Source organism: Stegostoma tigrinum, chromosome 12 (assembly GCF_030684315.1).
Source record: "Stegostoma tigrinum isolate sSteTig4 chromosome 12, sSteTig4.hap1, whole genome shotgun sequence".
Classification (NCBI taxonomy): Eukaryota; Metazoa; Chordata; class Chondrichthyes; order Orectolobiformes; family Stegostomatidae; genus Stegostoma; species Stegostoma tigrinum.
Genome location: NC_081365.1, coordinates 32379131 through 32401731, shown reverse-complemented (window position 1 = coordinate 32401731; position 22601 = coordinate 32379131). Strand labels below are relative to the sequence as shown.

General features: G+C 40.6%; 1 protein-coding gene across 1 annotated transcript in view; it reads right to left on the bottom strand.

Moving 5' to 3' along the window:
* Positions 1 to 22601, bottom strand: part of LOC125456890 (E3 ubiquitin-protein ligase DZIP3-like) — a 110412-nt gene that overhangs the window by 55015 nt on the left and 32796 nt on the right. The window contains exons 7-11 of the mRNA XM_048540404.1: positions 20784 to 20906; positions 12300 to 12401; positions 7139 to 7231; positions 6629 to 6672; positions 4521 to 4633 (exon numbers count right to left, since the gene is read on the bottom strand). Coding sequence (XP_048396361.1) covers positions 4521 to 4633; positions 6629 to 6672; positions 7139 to 7231; positions 12300 to 12401; positions 20784 to 20906 — 475 coding nt within the window. The remainder of the gene's footprint in view (positions 1 to 4520; positions 4634 to 6628; positions 6673 to 7138; positions 7232 to 12299; positions 12402 to 20783; positions 20907 to 22601) is intronic.

Here is a 22601-nt window from a genome sequence, read left to right as displayed (position 1 = left end):
AATTATAATCTTTAATATCTTTAAAGCTCTATTTTTATTAACGCATCATTTCCCCAAATTTCCCAAAGAGTTGCAACACTCTTTGGTAAATCATAACTCATTTGATATGCATACATCTCATCTGCATGATGGAAACTTATAAAGGGAAATATTAAACTGATTACTAAATATGCATTGAGCAGATTTCCTGGTAATTTCTACAAATTTCCAATAATGGTATCAGCAGTAAGAGCACAGAAGCCATAACTATTTGTACCACAGTGACAGATAGGATAATTTTGCCCAGCTCTCCATACCTAAGGAAATGGAAACTACAACCTTTACATAATAAATGATAAATAATGAATGTAATGACTTGGCAACATGTTGATCCTAAAAGCATGTTTAAACAAATTCCTAGTCATTATTTGAAGTATACTATGATATATGACAATTAATGTTTATTCAAGGAAATGGTTGATCCTATGGTTCCCTGAGCAGGCTATCCCAATCATTTCATAGAATGTTTTGTTGCCAGAGCTTACAAGCACTAAGGCACAGTTTGAACGGTGGTAAGAAAAGGCCTTCTGTTAGAGCCTTCCTACAAGCACAACGTCTCAGCCCTCCACACATAGTCCTCAAGGCGACTAATGTTATGGAAGAAACTACTGATCACCTACTTGTGGAATTTAGCTTTGCATAAAGGTCTGGACAGAGAGAGATACAATGGCTTTTTGTCATTGTTCAACACAGGCAGCCCTCCAGAGATCCAGGGGCAGAGTGGAGGTAATGGCATTGACAAGATTTTATACAGAGACCCGGTATGAATTTGCTGGTTTGAATGGCTTTCTACTGTATTGCAATAACCACATGATTGTAGTGCACAAACATAAACAGAAATTGCTAGAGGAACTAAAAAGGTATGGCAGCATCAGTTGATAGAAAATAGAGTTAATGCGCCAATCCAGTGTCCCTTCTTCAGTTCTATAGATGCTGCCAGACCTGGTGAGTTTCCCCAGCAATTTCTGTTTTTTTGTTTGTTTTAGATCTCCAGCATTCACAGTTCGGTTTTATTTTTAGGACTATAGAGTGCTCATCATTGGATGATTATAAGCTTTCTTCCATTAACATGTAAAAATTCGATACCACTTGAGAGGAGTTTTACATGACACAAATCTTCTTCCAATATTATTAAATCATAAAAGAATTATTTTGGTTCTGTCTTCACGAAGGAGGACATAACTCACATCCCAAAATTGTTGGGGAACACATGGTCTAGTGATAGAGAAGAACTGAAGGAAATTAGTACAGAAACAGTATTGGGGAAATTGTTGAAATCAAAGGCCGATATATCCTCAAGGCATGATCATCTACATTCCAAAGTACTTAAGGCAGTGGCTCTGGAAAGAGTGGATGCATTGGAGGTCATCTTTAAAGATGCTATAAACTCTGGAACAATTCTATGGATTTGAGTGTAGCTAATGTAGCGCCAATATTTTAAAAAGGAGGTCAAGAGAAAACAGGATTGCAGACTGGTTAGCTTGACATCAGTAGTACAGAGAATGCTAGAGCCCATTGTTAGAGATTTAATAGCAGAGCACTTGGTGACAGGATTGGACAGAGCTGGCATAGATTTGTGAAAGGAAAATCACGCTTGACGAATTTATTGGAACTATTCAAGAATGTAACCTGTAGATGTTGTTTACTTGGCCTTTCAGAAAGTATTTGAAAGGGTCTCCCATGAGAGATTCGATGTGAATGGGATTGAGACTGGGGTGGGAGATGTTAGTGTGCTGACTTGGAGAAATAACAGGCGAGGAAACAAACCGTAGAAATAAACGGGTCATTTTCTGACGGGGAGCCAGTGGGGTACTGCAGAGATCGGTACAAGGACTGCAGCTATTCACAGTATATATTAATAATTTGGACAAGGAAACTAAACATAATATCGCCGAGATTTCAGTCAACACAAAGCTGGGTGGGAGGGTGAACTGTGAATAGGATGCAGAGAAGCCTCGGTGTGATTTACACAAGTTGTGTGATTGGGCAAATGCACGGTACCTGAAGTATAAGAGGCACTATCCACATGGTTGCAAACACAGGAAGGCAGTTTATTATCTGAATAGCAACAGGAAAGGGGGAGGTGCAACAAGACCTGGGAATCCAAGAATCATTGAAAGTATGCATCCCACTACAGCTGGAGGTGAATATGACAGATGTGATGTTGGCCTTCATAGTGAGAAGATACAAGTACAGAAACAATGGTACAGTGCCTTGGTGAAACCACACCTGGAGTAGTGTGCAGTTTTAGGTCTCCTTGTCATAATCATACAGCATGGAAACAGATCTTCGGTCCAACCATAATCCCAAACTAAAATGAGTCCCACCCACCTGCTCCTGGCCCATGTATTTACCTAAGTGTCTTTTAAGCATTGTAATTATGCCTACATCCACAATTTCCACAGGAAGTTCATTTCACAAGTCAACCAGCCTCTGTGTAAAAAAAATTCCCCCAACAGTTTTTTTAAAACTTCTTCCTCCCACCCTAACAACATGTTAAGTCTCACACTAACACACTAACACCTCCCACCCCAGCCCCAATCCCATTCACATTCACACCGAATCGCTCATGGGAGACCCTAGTTATGAAACACCCCAATCTAGGGAAAAGACACATACAATTTATCACAGCTAAGTCCCTCATGATTTTATAAACCTCTATAAGGTCACCCCTCAACCCTCCTATGGTCCAGTGAAAAAGGTCCTACCTTTCGTTATAGCTCAAACCTTCCATACCCAGCAACATCCTGGTAATTCTCTTCTGAAACTCTCTAACTTAATAATATCTTTCCTATAACAGGTTGACCAGAACTGGGCACAGTACTCCAGAAGAGGTCTCATCAATTTCCTGTACAGCCTCAACGTGGCTTTCCAAAGCCTATACTCAAAGGACAGAGTAATGAAGGTAAATGTTCTAAACGCCTTTTAACCACCCTGTCAATAGGTGATACAAACTTCAAAGAATTATGTATCTGCATCCCTAGGTCCCTCTGTTCTACAACACTACCCAAAGTCCTACCATTAATTGTATAAGTCCTGCTGCTGTTTGTTGTACCAAAATGCAATATCTTGCATTTATCCAAAGTGAACTCTGCCATTTCGCAGCTTATTGACCTACTTAATCAAGATTCTTTTGCAGTCTTAGAATTTTTTTTTCACTATGTCTGAGGAAGGATGTTCTGGCTGTGGAGGGAGTGCAATAGTGGATGCGGAGAATAACCTGTGCAGGCTGATTCCAAGGATGGCTGGTCTGATGTACAAAGAGATGCTGGTTTAGTTTGCACTATAGTCATTGGAATTGGGAAGAATAAGGGAGGAATCTTATGGAAATCTACCCTAATAGGGCTATACAAGGGAAATGATTCCCCATTAGTGGGGAGTCCAGAACCAAGGCTCACAGTCTAAAGATAAGGAGTAGGTCATTTAGGACGGATGGGGAAAAGCTTATTTACCCAGAAAGTGCTGAGTCTCTGGAATCCTCTGCTACAGAAAGTGGTTGAGGTCAAAACATTGAATGTTTTCAAAAAGGAGGTAGTTATCGTTTGTACAGCTGAAGGGATCAATGATTATGAGGCGAATGGTGGAATTGGATAAAAGGGCCAAATGGCCCATTCCTGTTCCTATTTTCTATATGAGTGTGCTTGGAGGCATGAGTTGTGGGGTTGGGAAGTGGAGTTTTCAAAGTGCAGCTGCGAAAAACATTAATTCCTGCAGACCATACAAACGTCATTAAAGGAGAAATTTATATTACACCCCATGACCCATGTAATCTCTGGATTTTCCTTTGTTGGCCCTGGGTTTCTTCTAGCTATCTTATACCTCTTTCAGGTGTTTTGATGATCATTGGAGGTTGGGGAATCTTGCTATTATGTTATTGGCATGAGTGTGGGATGGCCTTTACTGGCCAGCACATCTTTTCCTGCTGATTGTTTTCACATGTTTCAGGCGGGCAAGCACAATGGAAGGCTCTTTAACTCTTCTCAACAATCCTTCTCCTGACATCTTCTTTGCAGCAGAACATTGAATAAACTTCAAATATACTTAGTTGGTTGCAAAGGACTTCAGGATTTCCTGAAGTTATTTAAGTCCTTGTTTTTCAATCCATCATACGAACAGCAACTTGCCTCTTCAAAATAAAACATATAACACCCCAAAGCACTTCACAGAAGCCTAATAAAGCAAAAGACAGAAGCCAAATCAAACAGGACATTATGAACAGTGACTGAGAAAAATGACCAAAGATGTCAATTTTCAAGAAAAACCCAAAAAGGAGAAGTACAGTTAAGGAGAATTCCTGAGCTTGTGGCTCATACAGCCGTAGGCATACTCATCAATTACACAGCTGAGAAAAAGTGGTTAATGCACAAGACTGAGGTGATATGGAATTGGAGGAAGGTGTAGCAGTGAAGCTGCAAAGGGATTTAAAACAAGCAGCTAAGCAACAGCCAAGACTAAAATCATTAATGACAGACCAAACAAACCTGTTGACAGAGGTATATCTGTTTCTTTTTCTTTCCTTCCTTTCTCATACTCATTCTGTTCATTACACTGATTTGATCCTTCTGGGGTATCTACTGCCTTTTCTTCATGTTTTCTATAAAAGGAGAATAAAATGTTCGATCAAAAGGAAACCCAGCTTCTCTTTTGTGGGGCTAGTTGAATATACTGAATCTGTTGATAAGACTCATAAATTTAGCACCCCACAACTGGCCCAGACATTCCTAAAGCTGGTTTCTTGTCTCTTAAGGGTAGGCTGGAGTTGTGAGTCAGGACCATTCCCAAGCTAACAGTGTGGGGATTGTCTGGGAAATCTAAACATGTACAGGGCAATTCCCCACCTTCTAGGCCTCTCTTAAAAAGCCCCTTAAAGTTAGAAACTTCAGCTCAGTTAGACTTAACAGTTACTGAGGAAACACCAGGGGATTAAAATTGCATAGTAGTTACCAGAAAACCTTTAAACTGACCTCCCCAATTGTACGTGAATAACTTGACACCCTTAACACCTGACACTGTATTGACATGTATCATTCATTTCCCTCCATCCCAGAACCAATGTAGTTCTTGAGGACCAAATACCCACAATGCCATGCATTGGTCTGGCCACTCCCCTCCCCAAAACCCAGACCCAACAAAAATCCTCACCATTAACCCGACCCTATCTCACTGGACATGTCAGACACAACATGAGCCTCCCTGAAACATTGTTAGCCATCAGATATTGAAACAATCCATGATTACATGCAGTATGACCTGGGTAATATTCCAACTTAGGCTGACAAGTGGCAAGTAACGTTTGTGCTACACAAGCGCCATCATCGACAAGAGAGAATTTAACCATCGCCTTTTGACACTCAATGGCATTACCATCACTGAAGCCTCCACTATCAACATCCTGCTGATTAACTTAGATCAGTAACTGAACTGGACCAGCCATATAAATACAATGATTAAAACAGAAATCAGAGGCTGGAAATTCTGTGATGAGTAACGCACCTCTGGGCTCCCCAAAGCCTGCTCAATATTTACAAGGCATAAGTCAGGTGTGTATCAGAATTCTCCCCATTTTCCTGGATGTGTGGAGCTTCTGTGATGCTTAGGGACCTTGATACCATCCAAGACAACGCAGCTTGCTTGATTGTCACCCCATCTACCAGTTTCAAAATTCCATCCCTCTTCCTCTTTTGCGGTAGCAGTGTGTAACACCTACAAGATGCACTGCAGTAACAGACCAGGATTCCTTGACAGGCCCTTCCAAACCCAACACCTCTACCACAGTGAGGGACAAGGACAGTTGATACATGTGAACACCATCGTCTGCAAGATTGCCTCCAAGCCACTCACCATCCTGACTTGAAATATATTGCTGTTCCTTCACCGGCACTGGGTCAAAATCCTGGAACTCCCTTCCTAACAGAATTGTGGATATCACTACATCCAACAATTGCGGTGGTTCAAGATGACAGCTCAGCACTACCTTCTCATGGTAACCAGGAATGGCCACATCCCATAAAGTCACAGGGGAAAAAAAAATTCGCAACTCCTCAGATCCTCAAAAGCATCTCTACGGACCTTGAGATACAGTCAAAAACTGAACTGAACTAAACTATTTGAGAAACTGCTATAAACAAAGTCTGTGAAGTGATTCAAGCTCTCCAATGTAGCAAATAAAAAGAAAACAAATAAAAAATCTAATTTGGAAAATAAAAACACTATCTTTACATTAACATTTCCCAATTAGTAAAATCCAAAATGATTTGACTAAAAATGACTGGCAATCACAACATCAGCTTCCAACTTTATTTCCCAGTTATACACAATAATTTCCTGTCTCTTGCATTTTATACATTCCCTCTACCTCTGCCAACTCACACTCTGTCCTATATCCTGCTCAGCTCTGCCCTCTGGCCCTTCCTACTAAGCCTTGTTGCTTTACTACTTCTCCACAAAGTTCATTCCATCAATTGTCCTTCTGATAATTTTTCCTAACGTTTAAGCTGCTTTCTCAAACTTGATGCATTTAATTATACCAATGCAGTAACACAAATGTAGTGCAGTTGACAAATGTTGTTTGTTCTTTTAATACACTTACACAGTTGAAATTTGTGATGACTGGTCTGAAATTTTTATCTCAAACTGCAATTGAAAAAATTGAAAAAGTTAAAGCAATTCACAAGATTAAAAAAAAGTATAAAATTACGAGAAGGCAGAATTAAGCAGTTCAGTACCCGAAATCATGTAGAAATCACAACAGTTTTGAGCAAAACAGATTATTTAAATAATGGAGATCAAAATTAATAAATTCAAACATCAAACAATGAACTCAGACTTTAACTACAATTTAATGCCTGGGGATCAAACAGACTATCTAACAACAGAAACAAACTGAATTCCACTGATACAACTGCATTTACTTTAAATGTGAACATGCTGAAAAGTTCATCTGATGTGTCGACCTACAGAAGTGCATGTAAAGAATCAAAATATTATGCTAGGCATCAGGGAATTGATAGCAATGTTCTAAGCTCACCAACGTTACCCTGTCATAGGGTCATACAGTTCTTCAACAGTCTAACGTATCGTACTGTCTTTAGGTTCTTACCTCAGTCTGTATACTTCCTGAAGCTTGGTGAATTACACATTTTATAATCAGACCTTCACAGTCACTGCTCATACATTTCATTGAGCAGAAATGCTGAAATATATAAAAATAAATGAATTCATTTTTGTTTTTGAAGTCAAGACAAATGCAGAATAAAACTTGAGGCCTGTGTTTCAGAGCTACAAAACTTCAAAAATGGTAGTGGGACGTGGACTTGAAAATCCAGTTCCTGTTTCTGGCAGATTCCAATTTTTGCCAGAGAAGGAAGGCTGTGATTCAAAGAGTTGTGAAAGCTGAACTCAATAGACAATAGGTGCTGCAGTAGACCATTCCGCCCTTCGAGCCAGCACCACCATTCATTATGATCATGGCTGATCATCCACAATCAGTATCCTGTTCCTGCCTTATCCCCATAACCCTTGATTCCACTATCTTTAAGAGCTCTGTCTATCTCTTTCTTGAAAGCATCCAGAGAGTTGGCCTCCACTGCCTTCTGGGGCACAGCATTCCATAAATGCACCACTGTCTGGGTGAAGAAGTTTTTCCTCAACTCTGTTCTAAATGGCCTGCCCCTTATTTTTAAACTGTGTCCCCTGGTCCTGGACTCACCCATCAGCGGAAACATGCTTCCTGCCTCCACAGTGTCCAATCTCTTAATAATCTTATACGCCTCAATCAGATTCCCTCTCATCCTTCTAAACTCAAGAGTATACAAGCCCAGTCGCTCCAATATTTCAACATATGATAGTCCCGCCATTCCGGGAATTGACCTTGTGAACCTACGCTGCACTCCCTCAATAGCAAGAATGTCCTTCCTCAAATTGGGAGACCAAAACTGCACACAATACTCCAGGTGCGGTCTCACCAAGGCCCTGTACAGCTGCAGAAGGACCTCTTTGCTCCTATACTCAATTCCTCTTGTGATGAAGGCCAGCATGCTATTAGCTTTCTTCACTACCTACTGTACCTGCATGCTTGCTTTCATTGACTGATGTACAAGAACACCTAGATCTCGTTGTGCTTCCCCTTTACCTAACTTGACTCCATTGAGATAGTAACCTGCCTTCCTGTTCTTGCCACCAAAATGTATAACCACACATTTATCCACATTAAACTGCATCTGCCATGCATCCGTCCACTCACCTAGCCTGTCCAAGTCACCCTGTATTCTAATAACATCCTCCTCACATTTCACACTGCCACCCAACTTTGTGTCATCAGCAAATTTGCTAATAATTCTTCTAATGCCTTTGTCTATATCATTAATATATATCGTAAACAGCTGCGGTCCCAACACCGAACCTTGTGATACCCCACTGGTCGCTGCCTGCCATTCCGAAAGGGATCCATTTATCACTACTCTTTGCTTCCTGTCAGCCAGCCAATTTTCAATCCAGCTCAGTATATTACCCCCAATACCATGTGCCCTAATTTTGTTCACCAATCTCCTATGCGGGACTTTATCAAAGGCTTTCTGAAAGTCCAGGTACACTACATCCACTGGCTCTCCCTTATCCATTTTCATAGATACATCTTCAAAAAATTCTAGAAGATTAGTCAAGCACGATTTCCCCTTCGTAAATCCATGCTGACTCTGACCTATTCTGTTGCTGCTATCCAAATGAGTCGTAATTTCATCTTTTATAACTGACTCCAGCATCTTTCCCACCACTGACGTCAGGCTAACCGGTCGGTAATTTCCTGTTTTCTCTCTCCCTCCTTTCTTGAAAAGTGGGACAACATTTGCCACCCTCCAATCTGCAGAAACTGATCCTGAATCTATAGAAGCTTGGAAAATAATTACCAACGCATCCACAATTTCTAGAGCCACCTCCTCCAGTACCTTGGGATGCAGACCATCAGGTCCCGGGGACTTATCAGCCTTCAGACCTAACAGTCTATCCAACACCATTTCCTGCCTAATGTAAATACCCTTCAGTTCGTCCATTACCCTCGGTCCTTCAGCCACTACTGCATCTGGGACATTGCTCGTGTCTTCACTAGGGAAGACAGATCCAAAGTACCTATTCAACTCACCTGCCATTTCCTTGTTCCCCATAATAAATTCACCCGTTTCTGACGTCAAGGGCCCAATTTTAGTCGTAACCATTTTTTTTCTTTTCACATACCTAAAAAAGCTTTTACTATCCTCCTTTATATTTTTGGCCAGTTTTCCTTCATATCTCATTTTTTCTCTGTGTATTGCCTTTTTAGTTATCCGCTATTGCTCTTTAAAAGCTTCCCAGTCCTCCGGCTTCCCACTCATCTTTGCTATGTTATACTTCTCTTTTATTTTTATACAGTCCTTAACTTGCCTTGTCAGCCACGGCTGCCCCCGCCTCCCCTTAGGATCTTTCTTCCTCTTTGGAATGAACTGATCCTGCACCTTCTGCATTATATCCAGAAATACCTGCCATTGTTGTTCCATTGCCATCCCTGCTCGGGTATTGTACCATTGAAATTTGGCCAGCTCCACCCTCATAGCTCCATAGTTCCCTTTATTCAACTGCAATACTGACACATCCGATTCTCCCTTCTCCCTCTCAAACTCAGCAGGGACATTGAATTTAATCGCCGAGTTTAAAGAGGCTCTGTTTTGGCTGTTCCAGCACCTTAATCTTCAGTGAGGGGTGTCACAGTTTGATGGAACATTTGATGGGCAAGTCAGAATCTGTTTCAGTGTCATTATGATTTCTTTTAAATTTTGAACTCTAAACATTGAATCCTCAAACACTTCCATCATCTGCTATCTGACCCACCAAAGACATTTTCCCTCCCCACCCTTATCTGCCTTCCGGAGGGACCACTCTGTCCGTGACTCCCTTGTCCGCTCCACACTGGTCCCCCGCCCCCGGTGCCTTTCCCTGCAACCGCAGGAAGTGCTACACCTGCCCTCACACCTCCTCCCTCAGCCCCATCCCAGGCCCCAAGAAGACTTTCCACATCAAGCAGGTGTTCACCCGCACATCTGCCAATGTGGTATCCTGCATCCGCTGTACCCATTATGGCTTCCTCTACATCAGGGAAACCAGGCGGAGGCTTGGGGACTGCTTCACCGAACACCCACGCTCGGTTCACACTAAACAACTGCACATCCCAGTCGCGAACCATTTTAACTCCCACTCCCATTTTGCAGACAACATGTCCATCATGGGCCTCCTCCAGTGCCACAACGATGTTACCCGAAGGTTGTAGGAACAGCAACTTATATTCCGCTTGGGAACCCTGCGGCCCAATGGTATCAATGTGGATTTCACAAGCTTCAAAATCTCCCCTCCCCGTACCACATCCCGAAACCAGCCCAGCTCATCCCCGCCTCCCAAACCTGTCCTTCCTCTCACCTATCACCTCCACCCACCTCAAGCCCCACCCCCATCTTGTACCTACTAACCTCATCCCGCCCCCTTGACCTGTCCGTCCTCCATGGACTGACCTATCTCTGCCTCCCCACTTACACTCACCTTTAATGGCTCCAACCCCGCCTCTTTGACTGGTCTGTCTCCTCTCCACCTATCTTCTCATCTATCCATCTTCGATCCGCCTCCCCCTCTCTCCCTATTTATTTCAGAATCCTCTTCCCCTCCCCCATTTCTGAAGAAGGGTCCAGGCCCGAAAAGTCAGCTTTCCTGCTCCCATGATGCTGCTTGGCCTGATGTGTTCATCCAGCTGTATCTCAGATCCTCCAGCATCGGCAGTACCTATTCCATGAATGGGAGTTTCTTTTCACTGTCAAGTGTACATGAATTAACAACTGTATTACATTGCTGGAAGGTTTTTCATAAAGATCTGGTTCCTGAGGCCTGCTGGATACCTGGTGATTATGGAATTAGCATAAGAAGTTTGACAAGATATACAGGTGGGAGGGGGCAATGTATGCACGGGGGTAGGAGTTAACATGGAGATGGTATGGAGATTGAGGAATAAAGACTACAGGGCCCAACAACTCCAAAATCAACACAAGTAAAGTCCCAGGGAACATAGGCAGGCTTCCTAATAATGCTGCCTTGATACTCACTTATACTCAAGTTTGCCATTGATCTGCTTCCCAGGGTGGTGGGCTGGAATCTATCAGTGACGAACACACCGACCACCAATGTCTAATGGGGCACTTCAAACTTAGGCAGCCCGATAAGTTGAAAATGTCAGGACTCAATCCACCTCCTTTGATCACATTAGTCTTGCTCTCGATCTTTCAGGGCAGTAGAAGCAGAGCTTCAGAAGGGCACAGACAAGTGGATGGAGTGGTTAACCATGTGGCAGATGAGTTGCAATGCAGAGGATTGGGAAGTGATACATTGTCATGGGAAGAACAGTGAAAGACAACACAAAGTAGGGGTACAATTCTAAAGAAGTTGCAGGAGCAGAGAGACTGGAACGTATTTGCACACAGATCGTTGAATATGGCGGGAGAGGTAAACAGGGCTTAAGTAAAGAATAAAGGATCCTTGACTTTATGAACAGCGCCATAGAACACAAGAGCAAAGATGGGGTGTTGAACTTGTCTCAAACACTTGTTACACCTTAACTGGAGTATTGAGTACAATGAAGTAAGCGAAATGGAGAGTTTGTAGAGGCAGTCTAGAAGAATGGTTTCAGAGATAAGAAATGTCAGTTAATGGAGGGTAAATTGAAGAAGTTGGGATTGGTGAGATTGTCCTCGCAGAGAAGGCGGCTGAGAGGGGTCTTGATAAAAGTTTTCAAACTTATGAGTGGCTGGATAGTGTAGATATGATGGAATCTGTTGCTACTCATAAACAAAAAGTATGGATGTAAAGTGATCTGCAAAAGAAGCAAGGGTGAAGTGAGGAAAAACATTTTCACTCAGTGAGTAGTTCGGGTATGGAATGCATTGCCTGACAGTGTGGAGAGACAAGTTCAATGCAGACATTTCAGAGGACACTGAATGATCACTTGGTTAAAAATGGCATGCAAAGGTATAGGGGAGAAAGCAGATTTCTAGGCAATCATTTAACAAGTTAGTGCAGGCACAATGCACCAATTGGCCTTCTTCTGTGTCATAGTACTTCCATGATTCTGAGACACCAGAAACTGTACACGACAGCAACAATGTTTAATTTAGTGGTGGCATGCTTTATATTGTATTTCCTGCCCTCTTCCTGTTAAAACAGATAAAATAAATAGAATGAAAAGTATTTCTTACCTGATTAGATTTCCCATGGTACCGAGTCTCCTTTAACCTTTTCCAGCAAGTAAGATGATATGATATCAAGCAATAAGAGTCACAGCAAAATTCTATATAGCCCTGAAATGAGGCAAAGTGATGTGCATATGTGCCAAATTTCATAGATATAAAGATAAATATTTCTTCCTGTACTTTTGGAAGAATTCAAGAAAGGAAAAAGAGGAAACATTTTATTAAGCTTGCTGAACTGTTGAAGTTTAATGAGATTAACATTGAAGGACAACAGTGAACAAAAGAATGGACAAGGATTTTGTCAAAATTTAATAAACACTGGATGCTTCTTATTGACAGCAATCCAAACTAAGGCCCAATCATGAGCAGGTTTTCCTTCAGCTTTTCTGCATCCTTCATTGTGTGTGGCTTTTACTGCAAGAGCATTATGCCAAAAGCTGTAACAGTAGAAGTAAGCCATTCAACCCACTGAGTCTACTCCACCCTTCACTGAGATTATGGCTGATTTGATAGTCTTCAATTCACTTTCCTATCTTTCGTCCAGAACCCTGGATTCCTCTACTGATTAAAAATCTGTCTGTCTCAGCCTTGAACATACTTAACGAGCCAGCCCTCACAACCCTTTAAAATGTACAACCTCACATTTCCTATATGATGTTCCACCTGCCAAAATTTTGTCTGCTTGCTTAATCTATTTACCAGACAGTTATGGTATCCTCAGTACTTGCCCAGCCCACCGATTTCTGTGTCATCTGGTAATACTACATTTGCTTCCCACATCCACGTTATTAACATTTACTGGCCCCAATACTGTTTCCTGATGCTCTATTAGTCAGGTCACCAATAAATTAGAACTTTTTAAAAATTAGAATCCCTACAATGTGGAAACAGGCCCTTGGGCCCAACAAGTCCACACCAACCCTCGGAGCATCCCACCCAGACCCATCCCCTATAACCCACACACCCCTGAACACTACGGGCAATTTAGTATGGCCAATCCACCAAACCTGCATACCTTTGGATTGTGGGTGGAAACCGGAGTACCTGGAGGAAACCCACACTGACAAGGGAGAATGTGCTAACTCTACACAGACAATCACCCTAGGGTGTAATTGAACCCAGGCCCCTGGCACTGCGAGGCTGCAGTGCTAACCACTGAGCCACCGTGCCATCCTGAAAATACTCTCTTTATCCTAACTCTGTATCTTCCAATAGTTAGCCAATCTTCTGTATAAACGTACTACTATCAATACATAGGTTCTTGTCTTATTAATTAACCTAATGTGCAGTACCTTGTCTTTTAGAAATCCAAATATACGATATCAACTGGCTCCCGTTTAACTCCCCTTGCTTATTAGCTCCTCAAAAAATTCTAATAAATTCGTCAGGCATGACTCCTTTCATGGAGCCAAGCTTGATTATATCACATGTTTAGAATCATTGAAAATCGAAACAGCAGTAGACCATTTGGCCCTTTGACGTGGCTCAGCAATTCAATATGATTATGGCAGATTAACTTACTCTGTCCCTTGCTTCCTATTTCACCCCACACCTTTTGATCCTTGTAGCCCTAAGAACTATATCAAACTCCTCCTTGAAAACACTACTTCCCTCAATCAAGTCATTAATATATACTGCCTCCAAAACTGATCCCTGTGGTACTCCACTAGTTACAGGTTGCGATCTTGAAAATGTTGCCTTGATCCCAACTCTGTACCTTCTATTAATTAGCTAATATTGAAGCTAATATACTACTGCCAACACAACTGCTCTGATTTTATTTCAGTAGCTAACTGCTTTTACCAACTGCTTTGCTATTACATCCATTATAACAGACTTTAATCTTTTTCCAAGGATATATTAAGCTAACTGACCTATATTCTTACCTATGTTTTATCATTTTTCCTTTTTGACTAAGCATGCTCTCTTATCTACTTCCTCTAAGAACTTTTTCACATTATAAGGATTCTTGGAAGATTACTACCAGTGCTTCCACTATCTCTGGAGCTGCTTCCTTTAATATCTTAGGTCCCCTAGACCTGTTGAGTTACATCCTATCAGCTTTTAACTCCATTGGTTGCCTGGAAGATTATTTTTTATTCCTGTATGGAATGCGGGTGTTGCTCTCTCATATAACATACTGCTGCATTTTTTCCAATTACACCAACTCAGCAAGTCTGTTACTTAATTTCCAAATCTACATTTTTATCTTTTGCCACCAAACCCAGGTCTTAGAACTGGACATTTTCTCAAGTCTATATCCATAAACTTTATGTCTTCAATGTGATCCTCTTCCTTTGGCTGAAACTGATAATTCATAAATTGAATCTTGGGGCCATCAATCTTCACATGCTTGTCTTCAAGTATGCTTCTCCAGTTTTCTCGATACTCAGTCATGTTCTCATCATCACTGTCGCATAGCTTGGTCTTCCTGATACTTCTTAGCATGCTTATCTCAAAACAATAAAATGCTTTGTTTCTTCTGGGCTTTAATCTAAATTGGCATTCATTAATTCCCACTGTTTTTCTCAGCCACTAGTCTATGGTTCTCACCCATACTTTAAAGTTATGTTGTAGGAGCTCAATTTCTCAGTTGTTTTTACAGCCCTGAGTGTTTCTCTTTCCTTTGAAAAACTGTATAAAATTGTTTGCCTCCATGTCCTTGAGGTTTTGTCTTTATTATAACACAATTCAATAGCTTATTCAGGACCTGGACCCCTTATATATAACAGTCATACTCCCACTAGTACCTCATCTGGTCCGACTAAAACAGATGTGCTGAGGACATAGATAGACACATGACTGCATCAAATAGCTATAATGTTATAATGGAAACTTGATTAAAGAAAGGCAAGGATTGGAGCTCAACAACCCTGTGTATAGAATTTCCGGGCTGAAAGAAAGAGATAAAGGCATACATTGTTGGTAAATAATTGATTGCAGCGTTAAGTAGGAACGATATTCTAAATGAAGCATCAAACGAGATGAAATAGGCCACATGAGAAACAAAGAAAAGGAATGCTATGCTGCTCACATATATGCATAGCCCCCCAAATGGTGGGAGAGAATTAGTGGGACAAATATGTAGAAAATTCCTGAGTTCAAAAATAATAGCATAATATTATTTCAGGACCTGAACTACCCAAATACTAACTGGTATATGAACAATGTAAAAAGTACGAAGGGCACAAAATTCTTGACTGCATTCAGAAGAATTTTTTTTGCCTGCATGCAACAAGAGAGAGGGTGTAATTCTGGATTTCGTCTTCCGAAATGAAGCTGGGCAGATGGATGCAGTAGTCGGTGATTGTATTGCGAGCACTACCTCCAAAACAATTGAATTTTGCATCTTTAGGGAAACGGACAGAGACAGAACAGCAGTAAAAGTCTACTTCGGGAGAAAGCAAACTTTTTTCAAGCTGAGAGACAATTTGGCAAAAGTGGGCTGGCTACAGTTACTTAAAGAAAAGGCAGTGGCAAATCATAAGAGGCATTGAAATTGAGATTCTACAAAGACAGCGTATGTTTGTCCTCACAAAGAAAAAGGATGGTACTGCCAACTGGATAACCTGTGAACTCTATAGAAGTGTACAGGGTGAGATAAAGAAGAACACAACTCATGACAGTCTCAAAAAAGTAATACTTCATGCAGCAATTTGAAACATAGAAAGGACAGCGGTGAAATGAGAAAGGAAGTTTGGAAATCAGAAAAAAAAAATTGGCCAATAAAATTAAGGAAAATCCAAAGATGATTTAACACATTGAGTTAAAGATGATTAAGAGTAAAGTTGGGCCTATCACAGAACTACATGGTAAATTATGCATGGATGCATTGTCACTAAATTCACAATGGAAGGGGGTGATGCAGGCATTCTAATTAAAGAGAAATGTGAAATATTAAATTAAAAAAAGCAAAATGAAAAAGGTGATGGACTGGATGGACTGATCTCCTTGAAGACGGATAATCACCAAGGCTGCAGGAATTGTTAAAAGAATCCAGAGACAAAATATTGGATGCTCTGAGAATTATTTTCCAAACTTCACTAGATACAGATGAGGTATCAGAGTTCTGCAAACATATCTTATTCAAAAAGGATGCTAGAAATGGACCAAATAATTATTGGCCAGTCAATCTGACCTCAGGAGGTGGGAAAATTATGACAGTATTGACTGCCATAGAGTCATACATGATGGAAACAGACCCTTTGGTCCAATTTGTCCATGCTGGCCAAGTTTCCCAAACTAAACTAGACCCACATGCTTGCGTTCGGCCAATATCCCTGTAAAACCTTTGCATTCACATACCTATCCAAATGTCTTTTAAGTGTAACTGTACCTGCATTCACCACTTCATCCACAGATGAATCACCCTCTTTGAAAAATTTGCCTCTCAGGTCCCTTCTTTCTCCTCCTACCTAAAAAATATGGTCGCTAGTATTGAACTCCCCACCCAAAAGGAAAAAAAAAACTTTTGCTATTCACCTTGTCTATGTCCCTCGTGAATTTATAAATCTCTATAAAGGTCAGCCCTCAACCTTCTATGCTCCTGTGAAAAAAGTCCCAACCTATCCAGCCTCTCTTCATAACTCGGACCCTCCATTTCCAGCAACATCCTTGCAAATTTTTTCTGAATCTAAATCTCCAATTTGGTAATATGCTTCTTATAGCAGGGTGACAAGAATTTTGCACAGTACTCCAAAAGTGGACTCACCAACATCCTGCATAACCTTAACATGACGTCGCAACTCTTTAATTCAATGGTCTGAGAAATGAAGGCAAGCATGCTAAATGCCTTCTTAAGCACCTTGTCTACTAGTGACTCAGCTTTCAAAGAACTACATACCTGAAGCCCTATGTCTCTCTGTTCAATAACACTATCCAGGACCCTACCATTAACTGTACAAGTCCTGCCCTTGTTTGTTTTACTAAAATTCAACACCACACATTTATCCAAATTAAACTCTATCTGTCACTCCTCAGTCCATTGGCTTAACTGATTAAGATCTTTTTGTATTCTTAGATATTCTTCTTCACTGTTGACTATACCATGGTTTGTAAACCATGCCACCTAAATCCTCATCCAAATCATGAGAGGTGCAATTAACTGTTACTTGAAAATGGTTCGACACTATTTTGCCATTTTCAAAACTGTTTTGATTTCTTTTACTATACTAGCTGTTATTCCATTTGTAGCTTCCTCTTCTCACTGAGGTCATTGTTTAATTTATTATTCAGCCAATTAAATATAGACCCTATTCCTCTTTGATTTTATCTTCTAACATTGAGGTTGCTCAGCCTGTAATCTTCTTTGTACATATATTTCTCTCGTCCTGTGTTAACCTACTTCCAGTAGCTAGTTTTCTGAAGCTTTTTATTCTTTCTGTTCTTTTTGGTAGCAAGAATATCTTTGTGGTCGTTGATACCTGGTATCTAGGCATTCACTGGCCAGAAATCCTTCTCCAGCAATCACTTTCTCTGCATTGCTGTTCCCTTCTAATGCTGTTGTTTATCTTCTTTGATATCTGATTGTTTTCACCTCTTCAACAGTTTCTTCCTTTCCTTGATTGTAATTTCTATATTTTCATTCTATCACCAAGTTTCTCGCTGAGCTTTTGTCCTCCCTGATTATCTTGAAGATATTACATCACCTGTTTTCTTAATCAAGTCTGCCGCTGTGTTCTGCCAGTCTTCCACAGTGTCGGTCATAGTTGTATTCATCTTAACTGGCTCTCCACTGACTCTCTGATTTCCTTCTTCACTTGCAAATCTTTAAGCTCTCTCCTGATGGATGCCCTCCTACAATGTGCTGCTTTCTCCTTTACAATCAAGTTCTGCATCAGCACTTCCTGTTAGGTGATCGCTGCCTCACTAGGGAAGACTTGACAGTTTTTTGATATGGTTTCGAAAAAAATTACACAATGGAAACAAAGTTCAGTATGTTTCCCCACCACTACCATTATAGGTCACGAAGCAGTTTCTGAAGTCATTTTATTCAGCAGTGCTTAGCATTATCAATTGGTATAACATGATAAATTGCAGGAACTGCTGTAGTTTCTTTCTCACTTTTACACCTGGTTAAATCAAATGCATGTGAAATGGATTTTAGATATGGCTATAAATTGAGAAAGGGGGCATGTGCAGGAGTCCATGTACACCAGTTGTTGTAGATAAGCATACACATGCAGCAGGCAGTAAAGAAGGCAAATAGCCTGCTGGCCATCATAGCGAGAGGATTGAAGTATACGAGCAGGGATGTCTTGCTGAAATTTACAGGGCCTCGGTGAGACCACATCAGAAATGTGTGCAATTTCAGTCTCCTTATCTGACGAATGATGTTCTTGCTATGGAGGGAATGCAATGAAGGGTTCCCAAATTGATTCCTGGTATTGCAGGACTGATATACGAGGAGATGGTGAATCAGTTAGGAATATATTCGCTGGAATTCACAAGAATGAAGGTGAATTTCACAGAAACCTATAAATTTGTAGCAGGACCGAACAGGGAAAATGCAGGAAGGAAGCTGCCAATGGTGGGGGAGGCTGAGAACTGGGGCTACATTCTGAGGATTCACAATAAATCTTTTAAGACTGAAATGAGGAGACATTTCATCACCCAGAGAGAGGGGAGTTGGTGGAATTTGCTACCACTGAAAGCAGTCAAGGACAAAACAGTGCATTTACTTTTTATGTTTCCAAGAAGAAGTCGGATATAACACATTGAGTTAAAGGGAACAAAGGATATGGAGAGAAAGCAGGGAAAGGCTTTTGAATTTGATGGTCAACAATAATTACAGTGAAAAAGCAGAGAAAGCTCAAAGGACTGAATGGCTGACTCCTGCTCCTATTTTCTATGTTCTGACGATGAAAGAAATATGCCCCAATGCTGAAAGAATTTGTAACGGCCAAGGACGGCTCATCTCTCACAAACTACTGACTTCTTCGCTTCAGAGAGCCTTCCTCATCAGGAATCCTTCATGTGAGATCCACGAACAGATCAAAACCATCAGTTTATTGAAAGGATTCATCAACCCTTTATACCTATAACAGTAAAGCCTCATGTTACACAGTAAAGAGACCTTGTCATGCCAATGTAAGGAGCTCCGTGGAATGTGACATTGTCCAATTGTACTATGCACAGCCAAAATTTTAATGCAACATTTGGAATAGAATTCTTATGGTAAGCCATGATTAACTCCCCTCTAAAGTAAACGTTCCCTTCTACACTGCAGACCATGTTCTTGCATACTTAGATTTCAGTGGGAGAATGTGGTAGTTGCAAACTATTGTTTTCTGGTGCTTGCTCTGGAAAGTATTTGTGAAATGGAATCTTCGAGTTCCACTTTGAAGTGCTTTGTTTGAATGTGGTTGCTTTGTAGACATAACAAGGACGGAATTGGTGCGTGCGATGTGATGCTTGAAGCTACAATATGGACCGTACAATCTTGACAATGTATGTCCTGCCAATTTAGTCCAAATTGAAGCTGGATGAGTTGCTGCTCGTGGGGACTGCAATTCCCAAGGATTTTGCTCAGTTAGCTAAAATAAAACTAGCAATTTACCCTGCCCACTTGCACAAGGTGTCGGTCATTTTGATGAGTTATTGTGCAGTTGACTTTTGATCTAACATTGCAAGGTTCCACCTTAAGTGTTGTTGTCACTGAGTTGCAGGTTCTGCCCAAGATAAAAGACTGTCATTCCCCACACACCCATCCTTCATATTCCCTTGTGTGGTGCTGTCCCTGTAGCATCTATGACCTTACAACCTCCCCATTTCAGTTGAGCTCCGTCATATTACCACTGACATGCTCACTTTACCCCTACAGACCATGGCATTGTAAATTCTCCTGCCTTTGATGGTAGCAAAACTCATTGTGGGTGGATAGAAAGCAGGAAAGAAAATTAATTATTTTGCAAAAACACCACCGGCACACTTCAAAGCAAATTCAGTTCCAAGATCAGCACTGAGCAACCCTCAAGATTCAGGTTAAATGGACAGGAAAGATGAGCAGTGTAAAAGCAAGAAAAAGGTTGAATTACAACAGCACGCATTCATTAATATTAATAAAGCAGAGGGATGCTTTCTGAACCAATTAAAATCCTGCCTAGAAAATTAGAACAAATGGAAATAGGCTGACATTCAGCACATTTGATCTCAATCCAATTTTTTAAATTAAGTGTTCATTTATATATGAAATATATTGTTATTTCCTATAAGTTCTATCCAAGCAGCTTTGAAGTTCTATATCTTTATTTATATGGAGTTCCCCTTCTTACACTGATAAATATAAATAGAAATATGATTACATTATAACTTCAACGAGGTTAGTGGGTCATCTGGCAACACATTTTCCAACAAGTTAAACTCAAATGATAAATTATGTCAGAGACTCATTTTAGAATAAATTATTACATGCAAGTATTCCGAATAGGAGAAATACTCCAACCTTTAATACAACTGGCAAAGCAATTTGGAATTTCTATAAAGACATACCTTGTAATCTGGGTCAGATGGATAGATTTGCCTTTTGTAATATCCATGACAATTTGCATCTTGGCAGATGGCTACAGGATTAGGAGCATGTTTACATATTTCAATATATTCATTTATTTTGATCTACAGGATGAAAAAAGGTTTCACGTTATTTTGAACAAGCAAAAATAAAATGAGAGTTACTGGTTCTAAATGATTAAATATCTCAGACAGATTTGGATTAGGATATTAACTCCAGTCAGGTGGCCTGCTTCCAAAACTAAAAGAGTACTAACTGAGGCACTTTCAGATGAAGCCAATCTGCTTCCTTTAACATTTTGTAAGAATTTGTTAATGGTGTCACACTTTCAATTGGTTGGAACTATTGCAAATTGGACTGAGACAAAACAAACTGCTTGAACATGCAAGGCTACCTTCTAGATTAAAAAAAACAAATAAATCATACACAGGGAAGTGCAAAAGGAAAGATTTCCAAATATCCCCTGAAACTATCACTGGCCTCAGGCATCAATAAATGTAAAATATGGGGCACTGATACAATGACTGGCACAGACCAACCAACCCAAATACCTTCATGGAAATACACACTGGAACTGGGATTTCAAAGGAGGCTCTAACAGTATTTCTAGCAGATAATTGAACAGAAGCTGCCATCTCTAATTTTCCTCTTTCAATAAGTTGACACCAACTTCCCACAGAAACACCCAAAGTGAAAATTGATCAAAGGACCAAGAGTTTTCTACAGTAGAGATTCACTGAGACCAACTACATCCAGGAAACAAGCTAACCAACATGTGCCTCAAATTAAAACTTCATGCAAAAGCAGGGCTCCGTGTTGGTGCCCTTGCTGTTTGTAGTTTACACAAAGCATTTCAAGCATGTAGAAAGGCTGATCAGTAAGTTTGTGGATGATATGAAAATTGGTTGGGTGGTATTTTGGGAGGATAGCCTTGGACTGTAGAAGAATATAGTGGGTTGGTCAGTTGGGCTGATCAGTGGCAAGTAGACTTCAATTCAGATAATTGCGAGGTAATGCAGCTTGGCAGACAAGGGAAGGGAATACATTATGAACGATAGGTTCCTGGGAAGCAGCAAGGATCAGAGAGATCTTCGTGTGCATGTCCACCAATCCTTTATGGTAAAGGAGAGGTGGATAAAGTGGCTAAGAAGGCATAACGGATGCTTGCTTTTGTTAGCCAAGGCATAGAATGTAAGAGCAGGGAGGTAATGCTGGACTGTATAAAACATTGGTTAGGCCGCAATAAAGGATGGGCAGTAAATGCTGCCCTTGAGTGATGCCCACATCCCATTAGCGAATTAAAAAAAGACTTTAGGCCAAGTCCTGGGAAGTAGGATTAGAATAGTTAGGTGGTTGCTTTTGGCTACAGCCTCATGGGTTGAAGGGCCCTTTTCTATGCCACAGACATCTATGCCAGCCAAAGTCATATATTCTTCTACCTTTTTTTAAATGTTCTAGTTTAACTTTGAATATGAGTGTGACTGCGTGAGACTGTATGCTTGATGCTGTATTTTTCTCTCACCTCTTTGGGTTTAATGATTGATTAATTTGTTCTTTCTTTGACTCAAGGAAACCTTGCTAGCCCAGTGATGCTCACATCTTATGAAACAATGTTAAAAAGAAAGTTTCTCCTTATCCAAAAACTAGACCATGGCATCAGGGCCAAATAGGTTGCAGCAAACAAATGGTTACGGGATTCCTGAAAAACTGCAAAATTTATAGGGGATGGATGGAAAGTAGAAAAGTTTCAGCAGTTACTCTTCAAAAAAAGCTACCTGCAAACTTTTCTGAAATTAGAA